This window comes from Brachycentrus maculatus, unplaced genomic scaffold (genome assembly GCF_059751285.1).
Source record: "Brachycentrus maculatus isolate JH-2025_06_01 unplaced genomic scaffold, ASM5975128v1 h1tg000061l, whole genome shotgun sequence".
NCBI lineage: Eukaryota > Metazoa > Arthropoda > Insecta > Trichoptera > Brachycentridae > Brachycentrus > Brachycentrus maculatus.
This window is the reverse complement of record NW_028280815.1, coordinates 2876219-2902137: the sequence shown is the minus strand read 5'-3', so window position 1 is coordinate 2902137 and position 25919 is coordinate 2876219. Positions and strand designations below refer to the sequence as shown.

General features: G+C 37.4%; 1 protein-coding gene across 2 annotated transcripts; it reads right to left on the bottom strand.

The window, feature by feature from the left end:
- Positions 1–191: 191 nt before the first annotated feature.
- Positions 192–24452, bottom strand: AP-1-2beta (adaptor protein complex 1/2, beta subunit). Of its 2 annotated transcripts, none has more exons than XM_088256454.1 (16): positions 24392–24452; positions 24049–24199; positions 22368–22538; positions 15668–15865; positions 15004–15121; positions 13810–14000; positions 12666–12848; positions 12037–12219; positions 10892–11179; positions 10087–10208; positions 7886–8076; positions 6098–6213; positions 5359–5478; positions 3861–4123; positions 2876–3002; positions 192–1940 (listed from the first exon to the last, which is right to left on the bottom strand). In XM_088256454.1, exons 2-16 carry the CDS (start codon positions 24154–24156, stop codon positions 1536–1538), a joined length of 2784 nt encoding a protein of 927 aa, XP_088112580.1. In that variant the 5' UTR covers positions 24157–24199; positions 24392–24452; the 3' UTR covers positions 192–1535. The 2 variants fall into 2 exon arrangements, with proteins under 2 accessions (XP_088112580.1, XP_088112581.1); XM_088256455.1 differs by having other exon boundaries at positions 6119–6213.
- Between the last annotated feature and the right edge of the window lie 1467 nt (positions 24453–25919).

Sequence of the window (25919 nt, the reverse complement as noted above, 5' to 3'; positions counted from 1 at the left end):
TCGGTCTTCCCAGATTTTGTCGATATGGCGATACGACGTCGGATCTCTCCTTGGTGAGTTCCTTCATCGCTGATTTGAGATCCAAGGAAATGAAACTCGTTTATTATCTATAAACCTCGGAGCGAGTTCCCGAGTTCACCAAACTGCAAAGGGTCAAATATGAGGTTATTGAGAAATCTAAATAAAAAATATTTTATATTTGAATAATATAATTCAGACCTCTTATAGTAATTTTATACATTTTTAACCTAACTTAGACGTAAAGATAAAGTATGTATAGTAGCGTAACGTATTACTTTACACTGACATTTTATAACTAAACCCAACACTCTTTATATAACAAACGAGCGTTGGAGTTTGCTGCAACATATTAAGACTTACAGATTGTACGGAACATGTATATTTGAGAATACATACATATTTAATCACTACTATAAAAAATATGTAAATCTGAAATCAATCCAAAGTTATTACCTTGCGAATGATGTGGATACTTGTCTCGAGGTCAGTATTATCTTCAACTAAACTTCAAGGTACAACCGAGAAAAAACTACACGATGACTTACTGTCATGTTTTGGTAGGTTTGATTCATGTTTGTGTTTTTATATTTACTATTTATAACGAAAAGAAATGATGAACACTCAATTTCGTGTCGGCGATGTAAGAATATCTTTTTTTTTTAACTTTATCGATCGACATGAAATATTTCTAAAACTAATGTTTTCACCTTTTTTTCAAAGAAGAAATTTTCAAGTAAGATGAGGAAACTTTACTCTGAAATTTAAAAGAAAATTTAATTTAAAAAGGTTTATAATCAAAGGACATCAAAGTTTGTGCCGACGCATCGTCGCTGTGAGACTGCAATATTCAACATCAAATAATTAACAGCAATTAATATTCTTAATAAAATCAATAATTAACTAAAGTTTTACTGTAAAAATGTATTTTTTGGACATTTAGAATAAATTGAGATTTTCAATAGTAATACTTGATTATAAATGATAAGACAAGTTGTCGCATAATAATTGTACTCGATGATCAGCTAATGTGACAGTGCCGGAACAGGCACCAACACTCACCAGGACAACTATAGTACAGAAAAAACAAATTATTGTCAATTACACTATTCAACGTTCAATAATTTCACAAATAATATGGAACGAAATAAATCACACCACTCGGAATGATTCAATAATCAGATTTATCTGTCCGCATTTTAGAGATACAATCAATAACATGTCTAATGGAATTTTTACAAACAGATGGGAGCATTAGAAGCGAACGTAATAACCCCCAAATAAATCACTTGGCAACTTTTGATTTTCGAAAGGAACGGCTGAAATGATTCGTTCCGAGGTAGCTTCCGATGCTTCTAGCACCCCCAGATACACGTAATATATGTTAATAGTGTACGCATTGTCCCCATTCAGCAAAAGTCAGTAACGGCAGGCGCAGTTTGGAGATTTTTCGCATTAACGAATGACTAATCGAGTAGGATGCAGTTTGGCCGAGGGGGTACAACAGCGGAGCGGAGTTAGGCGGACTTGAGGATGGCCTCGTAGGCCTGGTAGACGATGGGCGCGACCTCCACGCTGCGCGACTTGAGGCTGAGCGTGGCGTCGGGGTTGCCGGGCTGCAGCTTGAGCTCCAGCAGGACCCAGATGCCGTTGGTGAGCTTGAGCGCCTGGTACAGCATGTCCTGGCCCTCGACGTTGCGCTTGGCGATGGTGAAGACGTTGTGCTGCGCCATGCGCGCGCTGACGGCGTCCGCGCCGCCCGCCGCGCCGCGCAGCGCGTACTGCAGCTCGTTGGCGGCCGGGATCTCCTTCCAGGTGGCCAGGAACACGCGCTTGTCCACCTGCCCGTCCTCCGTGAAGTACGCCGTCGGGTTCACGAGGCACGCGAAGTAGAACACGTCCACGTTGTTCTTGATCGCCACCTGCAACCGGACAACGGCGACCCTCCACCCTTTAGTAATGCCGCAATGACAACATTCCGTAGAAAGGCAACATTTTCATAACTATAAAATCAATGGAATCGAGGTTTAGCGCTTCATTGATTATTATATAACGCCAAAAGTTATTAACTGTAAGAACAAGTTTGAACTGTTGATTCAAGAACAAGGTTTCTAAATTGGTTCATATATATAGAACTTCCAAGAATTTGAGTAGTGTGGTTGTCAATACATAATGGGTAAAATTGGTGAATGTTACATGTGTGTAAAGTGATTACTTAAACCAGCCTATGACGGTCGTCAGCCCCGTAAATGCCCAGACATCCATATTCTTCTTCATCTTTGATGAGATGTTAAAAAATAATTATAACTGTAAGATCGACAGTTGCATTAACTATAGTTAGCAAACAGCTTCATCAAAGGGAATAGTTTAATTAATTTTAGCAGGGACATGAAATACTACCTCAAGGGCGCTTAAACAGATATGGATTATGATATGAAAATGATAAGAGGTAAAAAAATATTAGAAAAATGACATCAGTTGAGTCTGAAGGGGGGAAAGTGGAGCCGCCATATCATTGCGCAATCTCCCCGGTCTTCTTGGGCTGGAGCGTGTCCAAGATGTTGGGCAGGACACCTCCCTGTGCAATGGTAATACCGGAAAAGAGCATCTTGTTGATAGTCCCATCATTGTGGATAATGTGGATAATGGATAACTCATAAATTAATCAACAAGAATTTTTGGGTTATGACATTGTATGTCATTAGAACTTTGCTGACGTTTCAGACTGTAGTCTCATATTTGGATTCCCTAGTTTTTTATACACCAAAACTTAAGTTGAGTAAAAGAGGATTGAATCCGCTGAAACGAAGAGAGATGATACGCTGAACTTTTCGATATAGAGTAAGAGCGGACTCGCCTGCAGATTGTTGAGGGGCTCCATCCTCTGCACGGGCCCCGTGACGGCCAGCGGCAGGGTGGTCTCCACAGTCTGCGAGGGCTGAAGGACTCCCACGTTCACTCCTCCGACCGGCACCAACCCAAAACTGCAACAAATAAATGGACATTTGTCACATTTGATTATTTTTTAAATATTCGATTCTATTCATGTAGATATTGCTCGATAATTAATGTACTAATGATTTAATTAATGTAGTTGAAATAGTTTATTTTATATTTTATATGTCAGTTAATTATAGTTATTGTTGTTTTTTTGCTTCTCTCTATATCCTATATCCATTATTTATTGTAATTACAATGTATTTTGTTTGTTAAACTCATAAACGAGTGAAGGCTTAAAAAAAATACTACATACTTATAGATTCCAATCAATTAATAATTTGATTTGTCTCATTTTTAAATTTGTGATAAATAAATATGTAAGTGATCCTTGTAGATTCTTGTTCCTTTTCACCTTTAACAGTTAATGAACTTAATATAAGAATGTGATAACAAACTGCTTGAATAGCAGTTTATCTGGACTTCTCTTCTATTTCATTTTATTATGTAGTCAAACAAATAAAACGTGTAACTCACAAACTTCTATTTGCCTACATATCCTATTATCGTTTGTGACAATGATGTTACCCAATTAGCTGCAGTTTACATTTAAAGACGCGGGTCTAATGAGTAAACTTGCTATTCTCGGTGAATTATAACTATGAACATAATAAAATATTATGGTAAAAATATATTTATTTGTGACAAAAACCTGTTATTATTTGAATTGAGGTAATTACTTTTGGCATATATATATGTATATACTATTTAGAAAATACATTTTTATATCGGTTATATTGGAAAATATTTTGTACATTTTAACACATTCCACACCTCAAGATGGCAGTGCTCTTGTATGATGGAAGTGCAAAGCTAGTACTAGTAGTAGAGTGACGGTAGATCACCTGTTCTTGTTGAGCTGTATGGCGAAGCCCGTCATGGGCTGCATGGCCTTGTTGGTGAGCTGCAGCTCCATGCACGGCTGGCCGCGGCGCCGGCTGAAGGAGCCCCACACCTCGAGCCCCTTGCCCTTGTCGGCGGGCAGCCAGCAGGTGTGCGGGGGCAGCGGCAGCGCGGGCGCGGAGCTGCTGGCGCCGCTGGCTCCGCCCCCGAAGATGTCCGACAGCAGCCCCGAGTTGCCGCTCGACGGCTCCGGGATCCCGCCCAGCTGGAACCCATCCACAGTAATACGAGGTTAGATTATATTACAGCGTGGGTGTGAGGAATGTAGGTATGTTGCTGACAGAGTGGTGAGCAACACGGCAGTCGGGTATATATTCGCATAGTCTGGAAAGCACATTCCAGATTTTTCTTCTTTTTCAAACCCTTATCCGCACCCGGTGGTGTATAGGGTATCTTGATCATCAACACATTAAGGAAAGGTGATCAGCCTTCTGCTGCAGGTACCAGTCCAGGGTGATATTGAATAAATATCATTGTGAAAAAATCACTTCTAAAAAGACGGGTAGACGCTCGACTGTGAAACTGGTGTTGCGGGTTCGATTCCCGCCATTTGCAAAATTAATTTGAGAAATATTAATTTTCAATGGGTCCAGTGTTTGTAACGTGTTTTTCACATATACGTTCCCTTTATTAACTATCCTACCTGCAGACAAGCCTCTAAAATAGAAGCTTTGCGGTTATTCCTTAAAAAAAAATAACAGAATAAACCAACGTCAAAAAACTAGCAATATTTTACTGATAATCTACCATGACATTACCCCACGACAGTGGGTATCTGCGTTATTGGGTTGGGCCACTTTTTAATTGTGTTCTAGCACACCTACCTATGCTGCATCACTGGGCACTGCATTACATTGCTGACTTTATTGTCAATTACGCAAGCTCCAGATTCTTAGATCTATATTCAATCCAACATCTATACTTGGCAGTAATATATTCAAAGGGATACATACGAATGAGCTCAGAGTTAAGAACGTTACCATGATATGAAAGAAAGATAGGAAATGGAAGAGGAATTAGTATATATAGGAATAGGAGAAAAGTAGCAGTAGAAAAGTATGCAGGACATAGAGACATCGAGGTCTCATACCCATACTTTTACGAGCCTGTCATATGTATAATAACACACCACGGACGGGAAACGTATTTCTACCCGTTTAGTCGATTGATGCTTAAAAACGGGGAGGGTATTTATACCTTCTGCGGCGGCCTCATTTCAAAGTCAGAATAGAAGGAATTACATATTTTATGTTTTTATATAATATTATGTAACAATCTCTTTGTTAAGGTCTTAACTATATGTACATAATTGCCAAATCCCGTCGCCAGCGGTCCACAGGCGTTAAAAACACCCGTCCGAAGTGTGTTAGGAGCTCCTCGAGCAAAATGTATTTTACGCAATCGATTTTGCCGATTTGGGTGGAGAAGTAAATACGTTACCAGCACATCGAGTCCTCCCCCGAGCAGGTCGAGGGTGGAGGAGGGGGCGGGGGCGCTGGCCGGGCCGGGGGGCGGCGGGCCCCCGATGTCCATGGACAGCAGGTCCCCGATCAGAGACTCCTGTAACAGTCACGCACATTAACGCATGTCAATAAATAGGTGGCTTTAACGCATCTATAATTACAATTGAAAAAAAGTAATTAAATATTATTCTTCTTTTTCAAACCTCATCCGCACCCAATGGTGCATAGGGCACTGCATCGTGTTGACGCAGTGTTATCTTAATCATTGACTAAATGAAGGCAAAGTGATCACTCCTGCGCTTCAGGGACACCAGTCCAAGGTGATAAAATATAAGTGTAAAATTTATATAAAATATCAAATCAATTTTATATTATATAATATTTATATAATATAAAATTTATATAATATAATAAATTTATATAAAATATCAGTGCTTATATTTATTTTCACCATCCCCTGGGAATCGAACCTGGGACCTCCAGCACGGTAGCCGAACACGCTGACCATTACACCACGGAGGCGGATAATAGAAAATATTGATTCATACTTAAATAAAGTATGTATATATGAACATAAAAGTAGTGGAAAAGGATGAAGTGAAATTAGTAAGTAAACCCTTCATGATTGGGGCTAAGAGAGGCGGCAAGCGGGAGAAGAAGTAAGATCCATTCGGAAGGTCTGGACCAACGGGAATGGATATGTAGTGGGTCCTCACATCACGGAAGAGGTTATTGACCTGGTTAGGTATGACCGTGGCCGCCCGGTCCGCGTGCTGCTCCTCCCCGGAGCCCTGCCTGGCGGGCAGAGACTTGCGCACGCCGGCGCCGCGACCTGCCCAACAACACACAAACCCAATCATTAGCAGTACTTCAAATATTAACTTCTTCCAACCCTCATTCGCACCCCAATGGTGCATAGGGCACTGCATCATATAAACGCAGTGTTATCTTGATCGTTAACACATGAAGGAAACGTGAATAAATATTAAAGTGAAAAAATCACTTATATTTATATGACTCGTCCTCTGGGAATCGAACCCGGGACCTCCAGAACGGTAGCCGAGCGTGCTGACCATTACACTACGGAGGCGGATAAGTATAAACTTAGCGCTCAAAAATCATGTTTACCTTAGTAGAATCGCGATATAACGAAATCCAAGGGACCAAAAAATATCAATTCGTAATAACGAATTCCCACATATAACGAAATAAAAAAAAATTCATAAAATAAAGGTATGTATATGTTGTGCGTCATTGCAAAAAAATGCGCGGCTTCATAAAAAGATTGCAAGTTCTGCAAACAAAGGAGGAAGGGGGCCATAGGGAACTGAATACCTACATATTTTCACTAGTTTTCTTATTAACCTTACGGTGATATTAGCAGTACTTCAAGTATTAACTGAGTGCTGAAAAATCGTGGTTACCTTAATAATAAAATAATAAATCCCTTACCGCACCCCAATGGTGCATAGGGCACTGCTTCATATAAACGCAGTGTTATCTCGATCGATTACACATGAAGGAAAGGTGATCAGCCCTCCACTTCAGGTACCAGTCCAGTGTAATATTGAATAAATATTAGAGTAAAAAAAAACACTTATATTTATTAAACCCCCCTGGGAATCGAACCCGGGACCTCCAGAACGGTAGGCGAGCATGCTGACCATTACACTACGGAGGCGGACAAAAAGAGGTGGTGGTTACCTTAGTATACTTAATATACAATTATTTTCTAACAGAATATTCTATTACATTCTTTCTTTAAACCCTTATCTGCACCCAATGGAGCATAGGGCAGTTCATAATAGCGACGCAGTGCTATCTTGATTGTTAATTGCGTGAAGGCAAGGTGATAAGCCCTGCGCTTCTTGTACCAGTCCAGGGTGATATCAAATATAAATGTGAGAGTGAAAATCTTAGGCATTGAACCCGGGACCTCGGAATGGTAGCCAAACGCACTGACACTACAGTATGGAGGTGGACAGTAAAATTGCATACTGTGATTATATAATATGGAGTTTGAGTGATTGTTAAGAAGTCATCTGTAGTTGATTCCACTAAAGGCACATGCATACCAAATCAGCGAGATGATTTGACGACCCCTTTCCACAGGGCGCCACATCACAATGAACATGTGAAGGGGTTAGGGTGATCAGATGGGCATCCAGAGTTCTGCGGTGGAGATCATGGGACATGAAGAGAGGAGTAAGGCGATGACATTGTCCCTGTCGCGGGCAGTAAGTGGAATGAATAAGCCCATATGAGAGAAGTCCGGAAGGAATTAGAAGAGGTCTACATCCAGCAGTGGGGAGATGCTGACTAAGAAGAAGAAATGAAGTCAATAAATCAGTCCTACACATTTTTGGATTTGAGTGTAATATATTTGATAGAAGACAGACGACGTAAATGGATGAACTCAGAGTGAAACGCATTATGGCTATATGGAAAGGGGAATGGAGAAGGAAGGTGAGGCGGAGGAAACATTCCGAGTGGGGCGGGGCTACCTTCTACGAAGGCGGTAGGCGGCTTGTGGTAGACGGAGGCGAGGGAGCTGATGTGGCAGATGAGTTCGTCCAGCAGCGTGGGCTCCAGCAGGTCCGTCTCCTCGCTGATGAGCGGCTTGTCGGCCAGAACCACCTCCTTGGCGGCTGCGGGGTCCGTCGACAGCAGGCGCCAGTAGATGAACCCGCGATCCCTGACACCCAAAGACTCTTTTATTTTTTTGAACGTCATTTATCAATGGTGTAAATACACCGCTGGACAAAAAAATTTACGAGTTTACTTGCTACCGCACGCCTTGACTTTACTGAACTCTTTTTCTAAGAAATCCTTTATCGATACCTCTTTCTTTTGTTCAATAAATTAAAGACACTTTGTGTCACCTTTCTACAATATTTACATTTTAAAATGTCTCAACAATTTTGTTTTACCCGCGTGTGAGGGAACATAACACAACAATCATGGAAAGTGCAAAGCAAATGTCGATTGCGATAAAATCCAAAATAATCACACTGTCGCAACAAAACATATCTAATTGTAAAATATCTCGTTGAGTTGGGTATTCAGAAGGTGCAGTGAGGTTTTTATTTAAAAAATTCCAAGAAACTGGATCCATAGAACGGAAAAAAGGAAGCGGATGGGGGCGCGCGACATCTGCCCGAGATGATCGCTTAATAAAAAAAATTTATATGCGCGATCGATTTTTAACGGCACTTAAAATACACGCAGAGGTGCAGTCTACCAGCTCATCAACATTTTCCGTAAAAACAGTGTCCAGGCGGCTGTTGGATCATGGTTTCCAAGCACGAAGTCCCGCAAAGAAACCATTACTGACGAACAAAATGCAGAAGGCTAGACTGGATTGGGCGAAGGAGCACCAGAATTGGACCTTGGAGGATTGGCAAAATGTTAATTTCTCCGATGAATTAAAATTCAACCTTTTTGGTCCAGACGGCAGAAAGATAGTTCGACGAAAACTTGGGGAAAGATACCATCCGTCGTGCGTCACTCGAACCGTTAAACATTCACCCTACGTCATGATTTGGGGGTGCATGACAGCGTACGGTTTGGGACCTCTAAATTTTATACAAGGTACGATGAATGCCATCCAGTACAAAAAAGTGTTGAAAAACCATCTTATTCCAACAATCGAGGACATTACGCAGTATACCGCGGACCCGATTTTTCAGGACGATTTGGCGCCGTGCCATAGAGCCCGCACTGTGAGTACAAATATTTATTTTTTAATCCACTTTGTAGACCACTTGATAAATAATTTATTGTTTTTCTTACAGATCATTGAATACAAGGATAAAATTGGCTTAAAATCGTTGACGTGGCCCAGGAATAGTCCTGATTTGAACCCGATAGAAAATTTATGGGCGATTATGAAAAAAAAAGTTGGGAAAAAAAAATAAAAAAACATTGAGGAATTAAAAAAAAACTTGATTCAAGTTTAGGAAGAAGAAATAACATCAGAAATTTAAGATTCGCTTTACGCTTCGTTAAATAATAGAATTTTACATGTTATAAAAAATAAAGGTGAATTCACTAAGTATTAAATATTTTTAAATGTTATAAATATGTTTAAATGTAAAATACCTTAATTTAAAATAAAGCGATTAGAACCTTCTTCTTAAATATGAATTAAAAAATTACATGTCTTTTATTACTCCATCACAAACACTCGACCATAAATGAACCGTTATGGGTCTCTAAGGTTCGGATAATCTGATACCTGGTATATAATGGCAATTTCTAAGTACAATTCATGAGTAAGATCTTTCATTTTAACCTTGAAGTAACGAGTAGTCATCACTTATGTTAAACAATACAAAAAAAACTAATTAAATATCAAGAATAATTCATTATGTGTCAATTTTAGTTTTTTTGAGGACTCGTAAATTTTTTTGTCCAGGGGTGTATATTTAACACACTTCGGACGGGAAAGGTATTTCTACCTGTTCGGTCAATTGATGCTTTATGGACAGGAAGGGTATTTTTACCTTCTGCACTGGCCTTCTTTTTAAAGACAGAAAAGAAGGAAGTACATAATTAATGTTTTTATGAGAATATTATGTACCAATCTCTTTGATAAGGTCTGAACAATATCTACATAATTATCAAATCCCGTGGTCAGCCAGTGGTTCGCAGGCGTGAAAAACACCCGTCCAAAATGTGTTAATTGGCAATGTCGGCAGTCTACCTGAGGTCAGGGTTGTCGGAGTCCTGCGTGGCGAGGCTGAGGACGTGCTGCACCAGCTCCTGCGTGTCGGCCGGGCGTTTCAGGAACAGCTTCACCACGGCAGTCAGCAGTTGCAGTTGCACCTGCCACGCACACAAACACACTCGTTACAGTGTCGTACAAATATCCGGATAAGCGCATCTGCGACAAGTTGCTGTCTGGGCATACTCTCATGGAAACAACTTGTAAGTAAACCGAGGCAAAATGCCATAGCAAAAATACCCTGTCAGTATCATGCAAATAGACTGCTAAAAGGATACAAGTAAAAACTTAATATGTATTCTTTTCATAAATTGATTCGGCAGTCACTTTGTGGTAATATCCATCCATTTTTAATTTAAGTTTTACTTGGTAAATATGCACCACTATTTCTTATATCTATTGTGATACGTGCTCGATGCATTTCGCATCATTGTTAAATATGCAATATGCATCAAAATATGATTTTAACAATTGGTGGTATATTTACCAAGTACATCTTTAATTTAAAATAAATATATTTTGTTGATATTTTGATTGATTCACATTTAAGTTTTACCAGTGTCATGCTTTGATTATAATATTTATACATTTATGAAATGCTGATAACATTCCAGTGAGTATGTAAATATTTGCCCATAAAACCGGGATAAGCGCATAATTTCATCCGCATTATTTGCGGGAGTATTTGTATGGAAACCGAATTTGAGTCTGAAAAGTGGGAGCATATAAAAATGAAGTTTTACAGTATGTATGTAGAAAATTTGAATGGGAATGAGGCAGTCACCTGCGCGTTCTCGTCCTGGAAGCCCTCCAGGAAGGAGTCGAGCAGCTCGTCGGCGTTGTCGATGCGCTCGGCGTACTCGCCGATGATCCACACCATGGAGGCGCGCGCCTCGGGCTCGTCCAGCGTGTCCAGGTTCTCGCACAGTGTGCTGATGATGCTCTCGTACTTGTTGGGGTACTTGCGGAAGATGTCCTTGATCACCACGATGGCCTCCTGCACCACGTAGTTCACCTTGGTCTGGATCAGGTCCAGCAGTGTGGACACGCAGCGCTCCGCCGACGGCTCCACCTTGGCGTTACAACATTATTCCACATCACTAGGTAGTGTAACCTCAATCTGAAGCTTCGCCAGAGAAGGTTAGGTGTTATGTCTGGTCCTCCAAAGTCAGCACTACAAACCGACTAGAGCAGGGACTGCCGATCTTTTTCAGCCCGCGGCCCACTTACAAATTTAGTATTTTGTCACGGCGTCCTACTTTAGTAAGCTATTTGGAAAAGACAATGTGACTATATATGCATATATAATACATTTATAATATTATAGTCGAAAGAATAGGTAGGTACCTACAATAATAGTATAATAGCTCTCAAAAAAGAAATTGTTGCTTTATAGGTACCCGAGAATATTTGTTATTTCTGATAATGATAGAGGATCGACTGACGGCGCCCTTCTTTACTTTCCACGGCACACCAGGGCGCCGCGGCGCTCACTTTGGGAACCCTTGGAGTAGAGGCAATCCAAATGTGACTACATCGTAGAATGCTACGCATTCCATGGACCGATATCATCAGTAACGCAAATGTGCTCCAAAGAGCAAGAGCAGGGAGACAGTTGCTGACTGATATCAAGGTCCAGAACGTGTCCTATCTGAAGCATGTGCTGAGAGGTGAGAAGTTCGAGCTATTGCAACTATGTAATAATAAAAGGCAAAATAGAGGGTCGATGAGGTGTGGGCAGAAGACAGATCTCCTGGCTCCGGAATATACGAGATCGGACGGAGATCAGGACCGTCGAGGCGCTGTTTAGAGCTGCCCGAGACAAGGACAATTACTCTCAAGTGATAGTCGATGTCAGGCGGACCAGAAGAACAAATATTGCGGAGTCGAGCCGCCCAGTTGCAGTTGTGGATAGAAGGTTGCGGTTACCTTGATGGCGCAGCGGCCGATGGCGCGCACGGCCTTGCGGACAAAGTCCACGTCCACCTCCGTGGCGTACTCCTTGAGCTCCCCGAGCACCTGCGCGATGTTGCTCTGCGCGGCCAGCCGGATCATGATGTCCAACTTCTCCAGCTTCACGTAGATCGGGTCGTTGTACTTGACGAAGAACACCTGCAGCATCAAACAATATTATGTACCGTCATCTTCATCATTTTAAATCGACTCCTTAGCCGAGAAACTGTTTATACATCCACTGACTGAAATTTTGACTGAAATTGGAAAATAAAATTTGGAGGACTATTTTCCAATTTCGTAGAAATTTATTATTTTTTTATTTAACCCTTATTCACATCCCATGGTGCATAAGGCACTGCATTACATAAACGCAGTGTTATCATTATCGTTAATACACAAAGGAAGGGTGATCTTAGGGTGATATTAGAGTTAAAAAATCACTTTATAAAATAAATATTTATTTCACCCTCTTGACAATCGAACCCGGGATCTCCAGCATGGTAGCTAAACACGCTAACCATTACACCACAGAGGTGGATGGAATAAAATTTGGTAGACCCTAAAAATCAGTGTTTTATATTGATATTTAATATTTGAATTACCTTCATCTCGTGCTTGAGTATGTCGGGGCGCTTCTGCACGATCAGGTTGATGTTCCTGAGGGCCACGTACTGCACCTCCGGCTCCGCGCTCAGCAGCGTGACCAGTGGCGGCGCCAGCTTCTTGGACAGCCCGGCGCAGAAGTCTGCGTCACCCGCCAGGATCTCCATCAGCTTCATCAGCACCTGGACACAACACCGGATACGTGAGATCGACAAAATACTCCCATTCAACAACGGTACATTCGGAACCTATTGACAAACTAAACTTTGATATAATAAAACAACTTCTTCTTAGTGTAGGTCTTGTGGCCTGTTTTTAAGAGGGAAAAAATTAGTTGTTATTTTATTATATAAAATGCAGTTCCACCAAGAAATGTCAGTACAAAACTTAAATACTTTAATACGAGATTTTTATTGATATATTCACATAAATGAAGAACTATATTGTAATAGCAATATGGGATTGAAAGCCCTTACAGGGGTCACGACCCATCTTCACTCTCTACCCGTGATTGACACTACTCAAATTTTAGAAAGTTATATATATATATGTCACACAACACACCATGTCTTTTCCAAAATGTGACATCTATGGTTGAAACTTCTATATTTTTAGTAAGTTCCTTCAAGGAAACGTATGAGATTCTTTTGTATTCACATTTCAATATTTTTAATTGGGATGTCAATAACAATCTTTTTATAAATATGTAACACTTTAGTGGAGCATTTGTGAATAAAAATTTGCACAAACTAAAAATATTGTTCTGTATACCATTCTTCTAACCCTTATCCGCACCCAATGGTGCATAGGGCAGTGTTATCTTGATCGTTAATTGCACGAAGGCAAGGTGATCAGCCCTGCGCTTCTTGTACCAGTTCAGGGTGATATTAAATAAATATGAGAGTGAAATTCGGCCATATTTATTATGACCCCCCTGGGAATCGAACCCGGGACCTCCAGCAGGGTAGCCAAACGCGCTGACCACTGCGCTACGGAGGTGGACAAAAATTACCAATACATAATATACCATTACATGCATAAAACTGTTCACAAGGTACAATATACACTGTCAGCTTCCAGGCGACACTGCCAATATCCAGTGACAGGTTCTCCCAGTCATGAACAGTTCTTACGCGGTCATACCTTGACGGCAGAGAGGACGACGGCGGCGTTGGCGTGCGCCAGGCGCGGGGTGATCCTCTCGCAGATGCTCTGCGCCTCCCGGGCGTCGGCCGGAGAGTAGTTGCTCAGCGAGTCCAGGATGAACACCTGCCCCCACTCCGTGCACTCGTTCAGCGCCGTCAGCAGCTTGTTGATGGTGGGCGCGTTCATCTCTGCAACACCGACACCAAGTTAGTGTCCAGTCGCTGACTATTCATTTGGCTAGCGGGAAATGTCCGAGGATCCACGACTTACTTATAGGGATTCCCCTGCCATAGCAGATTGAAAGCGCTAGAACTAAAATTATCAGAAGAACGATAGAAAATAAATTTTATAGAAATATACATCTGATACCCCCGTCGAGATGTATCAAATTTATTTTAAAAAGTTGGATTATTACTGGAAGCTCTGTTCTCCCGATTCCAACTTAGAGCCCAACATTCGTTAAGTCGCAACTTAATTCAGGTAACACTTTACGTAGCACTTTTCTTAAAACACTGTTTTTGCATTGAAAAAATATGTTTTAACTAACTAACTAACCATAACGCTGCTTACCGCAGGGGTAGGCAGAGAGAATCGAACGCCACACCACTCTGTCTTTGCAAACATTCTTAGCCTTTTTTACATTCATGCATCTCCATGAGGAGATGTATGAGCATACCCGACGATTATAACGACTCCTGACCCGGCCGCTTTCAAGTATTTGACACACCTGATTGTGTTTTTTTCAGTTTTCCGCGGTCTTCCTCTGCTTCTTTTTCCAACTACATTTGCCTCATAAATTTGTTTAACCGTTCTTTCCTCACTCGTACGTTCCACATGTCCAAACCATCTCAACGCACCTTTCTTAATTTTATTGATAATACTTAAAATATATTTTTCTTCGAAATAATTATATGGTTTTGAAAAGAAAAAAAAAAAAGAAAAGAGTTATTGAAAGGTAAGGAGTTAAAAAAAATATATAAAAATATTTTTTGTATATCAATATATTCTAAAAAACAAAAAAAATATCTAATATGCATTCTTTAAAAATTGGGCACGAGCGGACAAGTGACCTCTCCGGTGGTCTCCGGTGGAATGAATTCGACTTAATGAATTATTTCTAATTTTGAGCTGAATAATTTGTAACTTGGTTCCACTGCAGTTAACAGTTAAGTTTAAGATTGCAAGACTCACCCACGAGCGGATGTCCGCTGACGCTGGCCTCGTTGATCTCGGAGAGAGCTGCCACCGCGTTGGCCACCACCATCGGGTTGGAGTCACTCAGCAAGTCCTTCAGCTGGTCCAGGAAACCCTGCATCATCAAACTTTAGATAGAGAGAAGGAAGTGAAGAATGCAACATTTACGTAAATTATGAAAGCCTGGAACTAGCGGAAGTATTTTAAGATTAGGTTTTAAAAAATCACACGGATTGACTTGGTATTACATATAGAATATACATTCTATTAGTATATTTGTGACTGCCCAAGTGTCAGTGTAACCATCAATAAACGTAATCAAGCAATAAAGATACTTTATCGATTAAATATTAAAATCAAACACTGACATTGAGAGTCTACTGAATTATTATTATTAAAAATTTGTTTTGCCTTGTTATGGCAATTTCACAAGTGGAAACAATTGTCACAAATTTTGTTTTTGTGTTTTTAATAATAAAATACAAATCAGTAGACTCTAAAAATTAGAGTTTGATGTAATATTTGATATATAAATTAAAATGCGAGTTCTACAATTAAAACGCCACATCTATAAATCATAAAGATAGTCGTCACCATCGAAAAAGACTTTACCTTTTGATTTTGTAGCTATATTATTGAGGTGGATAGCTGGGAGAGTTACCTGATCCTCCACCATACTGGAGGAGATGTCGTAGAGCTTGGCGACGCACACGGCGGCCGTCTTGCGCACATAGGGGTCCTCGTCGCGCAGGCACTTGCGCAGCGGCTCGCACAGGTACTCCGTGATCTTGTCCACGCGGATGCAGCCCATGGTGCGCACCGCCAGCGCGCGGATCAGCGGGTTGGGGTCCTCGCAGTCCTGCGCAGCGGGACAAACACACGCTCGGACACGCCACACACCCCTCACCCCTCGCCACACCCCCCGACCCACGCACGCGCCTCCGCCGCATTTGGTCTTCCCGACAAATAGTCAACGCAACTGCTTGTATTTCCAAATGGATCCTCGAGCTGATTTTATAATTTTCTCTATTATACAACATATCGTCGTGTTAGAGTATTAGCAAATCATTGTTCCCAATTCACAGGAAAAAAAATTTCATTTTACTTTTACTTGTAAAATAAAGTTTATATACATTATTTTGGCATTACTCGATAAATAAATAAATAATGGACTGTGGATAAACCATATTTTGTTTTAATATACCACACGACTTTTCCTAATATTCATATTATTTAATGAAAAGAAACGTGTACTATGCATTGTTCTACTTTTTTTTATTCCAGCGATAATTTCATAATATGTACCATATAACAAATATACAAGAGATTAAAGATACTTTTTTATTTTACTTTTTGTAGTTGTTTTTACTTTAGACCAAATAACAATAAGAAAAATACTTTAAGTCCGACACAACCTCTTTACACAATTGGCTCATACGCTTATCTTGGATGTACGCCACAGCTGGCTACTGCTCTTGCTACAAGGCGTCCTCACCCTACTTATAAGAACTTTGTCAATATAGATTTGCTTATAACACTCTCAAATTTGACAATGTTGCGCACATGCTCAGAGGATATATTTATTAAAATCGGATAAACTCAATAAATCACTGATCGTATCACCCATTTCGAAATAGGAGAACGATAATGTAAAAATTAAAACTTTATGCGGATCTGTTTGCGTTGACTTTCTACATTTTGGGGGGAAAATCAAAAGATGTAAAGGCGTCGCCGTACAAAGGAAAAACAACTCCCTCATCGGCTCCAGTATACATTGCGTATTAATTGTATTAATATTTTGTTAGTTGACATTTTCACCGATTGCTGAAGTTATATTGCTTAAAGTTACCCGCAAGATAAGGAGTTTAGTTTAATAAAACTAAAACACAAATATCTTGAATAAAAAATAGGTTAATTATGCTGTGATTTTTTATTTTGTCATTTTCAAAAATATACATCAAATGCTAAGAAAACAAATCGCTCACTCCTTTCAAGAACGTCATAAATCAAAATTTGTCAATTTTCAGTTGTGTATGTTTTCGGAATGCCCAAAAAATGTACTATATCCCAGCAAAAGAGGCACGTTTTTAACTTAACATTTACCCGCTACAAGGCAGAAAGTGTTGTTTTTGCATTTTGAAGAAAAGGTATTGTTTAATTATTTTTTTAAATATAATAAATATTTTTCAAATGGAGAAAAAACCTTCAGGTTTTACCTAAAAAGATCTGTTGCACAGTAAAAAGTTGAATAAGTGGCTTGATATTTATTTTCAATAAATTGTATTATATTTTTAAACTTTAAAAACGTTCTCCTGAAAAATCGAGTTTTTTGATTTATGACGTTCTTGAAAGGAGTGAGCGAAATGTAAATGAGCATAAGTGTAACAACAGTCTCAGATATATCCATATCGTTTAACCCGATTTACAATAGAAAAAGATTATACTCTAAAACAACATACACTTCATAATCAATCAAAATGAGGTGCCCATTTTAAAATAATAAAAATAATAATACAATCATTGTGAATATTAACAATAGTTTAGGATTAGTTTCCAAGCAAGATCGCTTTGAAAGTCCCATAAAATAATAAATACATAAATGTATATTTAAAAAATAAATAATCAAGAATATAATAAATTGTGTGGAATTAATATAGATTTAGGTATTTAAAAAAAGTTTTTTTCTATTTTAACTATAGGCTTTATAAAATTTAGGACAAAAGTTATCTGGTTTATTAATTGAAATGCTATTGGAAGTATCAGAGAGACCTAGTACTTCAGGAATAAAGGACAAAAGATTTGAATTTGATTATTTAATGCTTGATTAGCGACTTTGCACACTTGAATTTAAGGTTGAATGGATTTATAGTTAAGTTAATCTAGGTACATTAAGGTTGACAACGAACGTGGGAGAGAGATTAGAAAGAAGGCCTGACACATTCACTGCCGACATTTGTAGGATGCAACGATACACGATCAGATGCATCATATATTACTTTGATTCGTTTGCTACATATATTACTAGACAGTTTATGCCTATTATTGATGATTTTAAGCAGGAGCAACATAAAAAGTAAGTTGAAATATAGTAATCCTTCGTTGTCTACGGATCCCTGATTTGCCGTGCGTAGAACGTTACGCTACAAAACTTTCTCATTTGATTTATCTTTATCGCCGCACTAAATCCGGCTTCTGTGTAATAATTGCAGCACATTTGGCTGCTGCGCATGTGATTCCGGGGTTCGATTTCCCTCAGGGTCGCCAGGTATTCTTTACTATTATAATTATAGTATATATTTCGCTCTGATGTTAAAGAATGATCACCTTACTTTCATGTAATTTCCATTCGAGACAACACATTAGATTAATTGACGCAGAATGTGGGCGCCATTGGTTAAGGGTACTGTACAATAAAGAAAACTGCTATATATCATAATATGCCCCATTGAAATCGTAACTAAATTTTAGATATAATATCTCAAGTACCAAGAGCACATGACATCAGTGGTTAAACATTGGAATTTGAGTAATTATAGTGGAGTTTTACTTGTGTATTTAAAAAATTCAGAATTATTTCACATATTACAAGAAAACACCCGAAAATACCTTTTTTATACTTTTTTTAACATCAGTTATTTTACTCAAAATATTTTAAGTTTGTCCAAAACTGGATTTTGTCCTACTTAGAAGCTAAATTTCAAGATTTTATCGTTATGTCCATAGCGTGTGATGGGGTTTGCGAACAAAGGTTTGGTACACTGGAAACATTGTGGATTCCTAAATGATAAGTTTGCGAGCGCGGATAACGAGGGATTACTGTATCAAGTAGTCAGGAGTGAAGGTGTCGAGAGCGCAGAGAGAAAGAGTCAGAAGGCGCTCCCACTATCGATGTTAGTGTCAGAGACAGAGACAGTGAACAGAGTGTTACCTTCACTAGCTGGGAGGTTGGCAAGTCCTTTGCGCCCATTTTCAATAAAGAGGTAAAAAAGATAAAAAACACGAATCACAACACAGAAAGTGTGCTCGGCAGACAGATATTAGATGATGGATGGAACAAGGGAGTAAAGATGAGCGGCGATAACTAGCGACAAGCGATTACTCTCAACTAAAGATTCCACCCCAACATTGTAAATGTGATCATGAAGTTCGATAGCCTCATTTATTTGCCCATCACAATGTTTCAAGTGTAAAGTTGGAATTTCAGCAATTTCAAAGCTATAAATTCCGTAATCTAACCCAGTTGAAACCTTTATTTGGACAAATTAAATGAACTAAAAATGCACGGCCCATACTATAAAATTTATAACATCTCCCAAAATTAAATTAATTAAACATCTTTAAATAAAGCCATAAACTATGGAGTATTTTAAAAGATTGTTAGTTGGAACACAAAAGATATTCAAATTGTGACAAAGCCAGTTTTTTTAGAAGCCTGAACAAAAGCAATTTATATTATTATATTTAAAGATCTAAAATATTACTGTGAATTAAACAAAATATTAAAAATTACAACGGGTAAACAAAAACTATCAAGTGGCATATGAAAACATTCAATTATCAAACGAACAACAACAAAGTAAGATCTTCAGCACCCTGTAGTGTTCTGAGAATTATCAAAATGAAATATGAATTACCACGACACATGCAATATTAAGATGTGTTTTTTAGCTCCGCTTATTTCTTGATAAATAATTTTAAAATAAAATAACCGAATGTCTGTATTTATAAAGAATTATTACAGAAAATACCTTTTATAATGTAAAAGGCAATTATAAATTTAGGTGTAGATTTAATATACATTGAAAGTTTTAAAATAGAGATGGCGTAGTTAATATAAATAAGAATTCCATTAAAAGATAAATAGATAAGCTAACATTTTTCTGAGTCCTGTCTATTTATTCAATACTCAAAAATAGTAAAACAAATCCGGAGACTTTCTTCATAACTTAATTTGAAAATGTTGATTCACAAGATAATAATTGCAAAATGCAAAAGAAAAGGTGCGTAAGAAAAATTATTGTGCTTTTGGATACTAAGATTCACAACGATAAAAGAAAAACATTCAATTTTTGACCATTCATAAATAAAAAAAACCGTACTAATGAAAATTAACTGTTTTTTTTACCTGGAATGGAGGAATGATGGTATGTTGATAGTAAAATCGATTAACAATAAACAATTAAAAAAATGCCCCATAAAACCACTACATATGTACAATAATATGTGTGTTCAAAACTAAAGGTAGAATATTTTCCTTTGAATTGAAGTAATGTATGATACATTTGGAAATGAGTGCTTGAACACCAAAAAACAGAAAAGTTCCGTTCAAAGAAATTTAAGATATTATTATTACGGATTTTATTTTATTTTAAATTTTGGGTACCACCAAATCATATACATACCCAAATACTCACAGATCAACCCAGTCAACATATCTTTTAGTGCAGATATGGAATCAAATATATTTCTTGCAGAAAAAATGTAAAGATGATCTTGGGTTATGATTTATTGTAGTTTATAAATATTATATGAAGAACTGCTGGTGTTACTTTTCATGGAGCATTTTTTGTAATCTTACTTTTGGACAGCTTGTGAAATTATGAACAATTTTGAAAAATATTGTGCACAGAGGTTAGTGAAGCAACATAATTTAATAATAGACAAAAACATGTCGTACGAATAAATACTGATGTGGATTCGAACCAACAGCCAGGAATCACAATGGCTTGTGATGTGATCAGCAGAGAGTCCTGAGAAAAAAATAAACCCATTTGGAACACGCTCATCGGAAAAAAATAAAATAATAACTGAGGTAACCTTTTTTTTTATTTTTCAATAAAATTTTAAACAAACAACATATTAAAATTAAGTAAGGGTTCACACTGCAAATCACATTACAAGTCACCAAATATTATGTATGGGTGTTCAAGGAGAAATTACTAGCTCCAAATACATATTTGATATCAGGTATCTGAATTGATTCAGGCTTCATATTTTTCAAAAATATATTTTATAAGTGCACTCCACTCAAATATCAAAATTAATCCTTGTTTGTTTGTTTTTGTTACAAAAAATTTCTAGCAATATTAAATTGCAGATGCTATAAAATAATAAAGACATTTTATTTATTACAATGATATAAAAGAAATAGCAAAAATTGGAGTAAATACTCTCTGCTTGTACACCCATAGCAGTCTTAAAATTAGAGAAATATTTGATGGTAGATGCCCCTTCCACGCTAGAAGCTGATACTAATATTACAAATTTATATATATAGATTACAAATTTAATGACCAAAGCGATATCTAATTAATTTTTAACTGCACTGCCGCTGATGTATTATTCAGTATAATATATTTATATCATATTTTTATTTTTATCTCACTACATCAATGTTCTTTTTTAAGTCTTGTTTGTAGGCTTTTCACTGCTCGGGAGAGTTTAAACCAAAGTCCAGTTGTTACATATTATTGTGTTTGAAAAAAATGTTTTGTTAGTAAGGTTAGTTTTATTAGTATCCTTTAATGTTAATCATATACCTAAGTAACTTTATTGCTAACTTAGAATCATTGAATTGTTTAAACTCATGCCTTTAGCGAGATAGGGAGTGTTTGCGCCTAGAATTTTCATTCAAGAATTATATGAAAATATGGTAAATTTTATTTAAACATAAAGAGTAAATTCACATATAGGCTATAAAACTTATAAAGTTAAAGCCTAAGTAAGGCCATGAAAAGCGACATTGCAAAAGCTGTAGCTCAATTTCAGAGTCGCTCGGAAGTTGTGTAATTCAAAAAAAATCTTTTAATTTATTATTAGATTAAAACCAATATTTTTAGCTTTTCCACTTTTTTATTTGACCAGCGACCGGGTTTCGTCGTTACCGACATCATCAGACTGGTCTGATGATGTCGGTAACGACGAAACCCGGTCGCTGGTCAAATAAAAAAGTGGAAAAGCTAAAAATATTGGTTTTAATCTAATAATAAATTAAAAATGCAATTCCATCACGAAGTGTCAGTGGATAATATAAATCTATTAAATCTTTTAATGTTAAAAGTATGAAATATGAAAGACTAAATATTTAGTATTTTCTGCTTGAATTCCTGCTGTTTGTTTTTGCTGAAGCTTTTATTGAATAGGTGAACTGTGAAGTAGTCAAATTATTGCCTTCTCAAGGCTGAACCACCGCATTATCAAACGCTTTAAGATAAAGTATCCGTTATCCTGATTTTAAAATAACTAATTTCCCGTCAATTTGTAACGGCTTCTCGACATCTCTAGCTATCAACGCAGAGTGTACTGAAAGTAGCGTGGCGGTACAGCGGGGAAGGGGCCCTATCCGGAGGGGGCGCGCTCACCTTGACGAAGGTGTTGACGGCCAGGATGGCCATGTCGGGCTGGGACTTGGCGTAGTTCATGAGGTACAGGTACACGAGCTTCTTGAGCTCCAGGTTGTCGGTCTGCATGCAGTTCACCACGTCGGGGAACAGGGCCGACACGTCCTTCCCCACCGTCATGGACGCAATGACCTGTAACACGTATTCCACCGCAGCAGTCTGTTTATTTCCACACCGAGACTCACTGCACTTATAATAAATCAATTACAGTACAATCTCACCAAAAGGAACTTGAATTTTTTTCCTCAATGGTCTTGCATACGTTTCACAAGCTTGTGTGAGTTTGGGTATGTATTCAAACAACACCTTTATTTTTTTTTGTTTTTATTTTTGAAAAGAGAAATATTTGTGTTTTTATTACTTACGAAAATATTTCAATTTCATACTGTTTCTGTGAGCCTAAGCGGCTTCTTATTAGATATAGGTATGGAATTATGGTAGAGTGGGTTCAAAACTGAGAAACTCTGGCTCAAGAGTACGCCACACTAACCACAGGACCACAACCCGACACAATTCTTCTTGTCATCCTTCTTTTGTTCCTTCATTGACCGCTATCCACACCCGAGCGTCTCCACGCTGTGGATGCCCTATGCACCATCTAGATGGTGCATAGGTCACCACATTGAAAAGGTGCAATTTTAAGTTGTAGCCAATAGTATAAAGGCAAGCTCTGCATTTCAGATTTTTGGATAAAAGAGTAGAACATATTCGATGGGATAGTACTGATGTACGGGAAAAAAATGGGAGAGGAATAGGTGTATGAAATGTACACACTTAATAAAACAAAACTTATTATAAAAATTGGTAATAAGACATTTTTTGTATAAGAATACTTATTGGAAAAAAGGGTATAAAAATAGACAAATCGCTCACTCCTTTCAAGAACGTCATAAATCAAAATACTTGATTTTTCAGGAGAACGTTTTAAAAGTTTAAAAATATAACATAATGTGTTAAAAATAAATATCAAGCCACTTACTGTACTTTTTACTGTGCAACAGATCTTTTTAAGTAAAACCTGATGGTTTTTTTCTCCATTTGAAAAATATATAGTTTATTTAAAAAAATAATTAAGCAATACCTTTTCTTCAAAATGCAAAAACAACACTCTCTGCCCTGGAGTGGGTAAATATTAAGTTAAAAATATGCCTCTTTTGCTGGGATATAGTACATTTTCTGGGCATTCCGAAAACATGCACAACTGAAAATTGATGAATTTTGATTTATGACGTTCTTGAAAGGAGTGAGCGAAATGTGCTCATTTTTTATTGTACAATGCTTATTTATAGAGGACTGAGTTTAATATTGTTTTTACACTGAATTCAAAATTTGAAAAAATGCATGTAAAACTCAATGATAGTGTCTTTTCGAGGTCAAAGGATTCGATAAAGTAATTAAATTTCCGGTGTAAGAAGTTCTTCATAACGTATACACTAACCGTTCAAACAAACGTTTTGTATTATTTATCTAAATAGGATGAAAGTGGGCGAACATTATCTCATCTCATATCCATGTAAAAACAAGAACCACTGTTAATGTTTAAAATATCACTAATCAATATCATTTCGTTAGATTTCCATCCATTGCGCTGATCTAATAAATTTATATTAAAGATTTAGGAAATAAATAATAAATAGGTTACCTTCTTTACAGCTTCCTTCTTTTTCTCTTTCTTGTCATTGTTTAGTTCCGATTTCAACTCGAAAATCTCACCCTTTTTAGTGGTGGTAAAATATTTGGAATCCGTCATTTTGATGCGATGTCGGCGAGTTTTACTAACGGCTTTGGAAAATCTGCAAATAAAATCGGGAGTCAAACATTACTCCGCCATGACACATCACCTAATCGATCTGCCAAATACAAAGTAATTTATTAATTTTCAGTGAAAAGACGCGAACCCGTTTGTGAAAATGGATAGAAATAAGATTTAAATCATTAATATATTGAATAATTGCAGTTAAAGAAGAGGAAATCCACTACTTTACCAAATTAAAAGCCGACAATCTTTTATCAACACCGCCTACCAGAGAACCACTATTTTTTTGTATTTGACACTTCGCGGCTATTGAATATTTTACTATAGTTTTCTGTCAAAAATATTGATTTTTATGTAAGTACTGCTTACAATTATTTGTACTTGCAATCCTAAGAAGAATATAATATTGCCAGCATTGTGAATTATGGATATATTTTTGCAAATATTGAGATTCTAGATTCTTAAGACCACCTTTTACAAAATAGAACTCAAGCCGAGTTTCCGATGATTTATGGTTCAAAGCTCAAAAGCGCTTCGTTAAAAATATATGAAATAAACATTTCAAGTACAAAGTAAAAAAAAAATTGTTAACAGTCGTGACTAACTAATTAACTATCAGGCAGAGAGAATAAAACGCCACACCACTCTGTCCTTGCAAACATTCTTTGCCTCTTCCACGTTCATGCATATCCTCATACATACACGCCGATTGTTTCGACTCCTAACCTGACAACTTTCAAGTATTTGACATACTTGATCGTGCCAAATTTTCTCGGTATTCCTCTGCTCCTTTTTCCAATTACATTCGGCTCATAAATTTGTTTTACCGTTCTTTCCTCATTCGTTCGTTCTACATATCCAAACCATCTCATCACAGCTTTTTTAACCTCTAAGCTGCTCGATTTCGAGTGTCAAACTTTTCGTCCCCTGCTGGATTATTTTACATTACAATATTTTTGACAAGAAAAAATATATTTTTCGTAGTGAAACTTTCGGAAGTCGCTCGGATATCTATTATAGATGTTCACAGTACACAATTCAGTTTACTTATTATGTTTGTAAAGTGTATTTACACCAAAATATTAACATTGACGGACTCACGGCAGAAAATTTGGCGGTTGTATAGAAGACGCGGCTGTCGTATAGTCCATTCGTAGCGTGCGCGCAGTTTTTTTTTAAATGCGTTATTTTAAAAAATAAATGTAAATTAAAATGAAATTTAGAAAAATATTTTAAATTAAAGTTCATATTAAAAAACGGAAATGATTAATAAATAGAAATTTTGTGAAAATCTTCAAAACAGGGATTAGAACAAAAATGCATTTTGCATGTGGGACATCAAAATTATGTGACTTTATGCCTTTTCTCGCGTATTGGTAATGGTCGCTTTCACCATTTTTGTCTTCAGAATCATTGTTTCTTATAAAAACATGATATTTTCGTTATTGTCGTATAAATTTCAATACGCAGATACATATTTATGACGGTAAAAGTTATAACATAAAAAAAAATGCTTCCAATATTCGAAGCATTGCAAGATAATAAACAAAAATAATAGTACAAAAATATCACGAAACACCGTGTTACATAATCACTTAATTAGTTAATTACAATACCCTTCTCGTTCCACACAGTTAATAAATAAAATAATTTTGAAAAAAGTTTATGATAATTTAGATCGCCTAAACTGATTGAACAAACTATACGATACTGAGACCAGAGCACTATCCGACCGGAAGTATTCACGATAAAGTTGA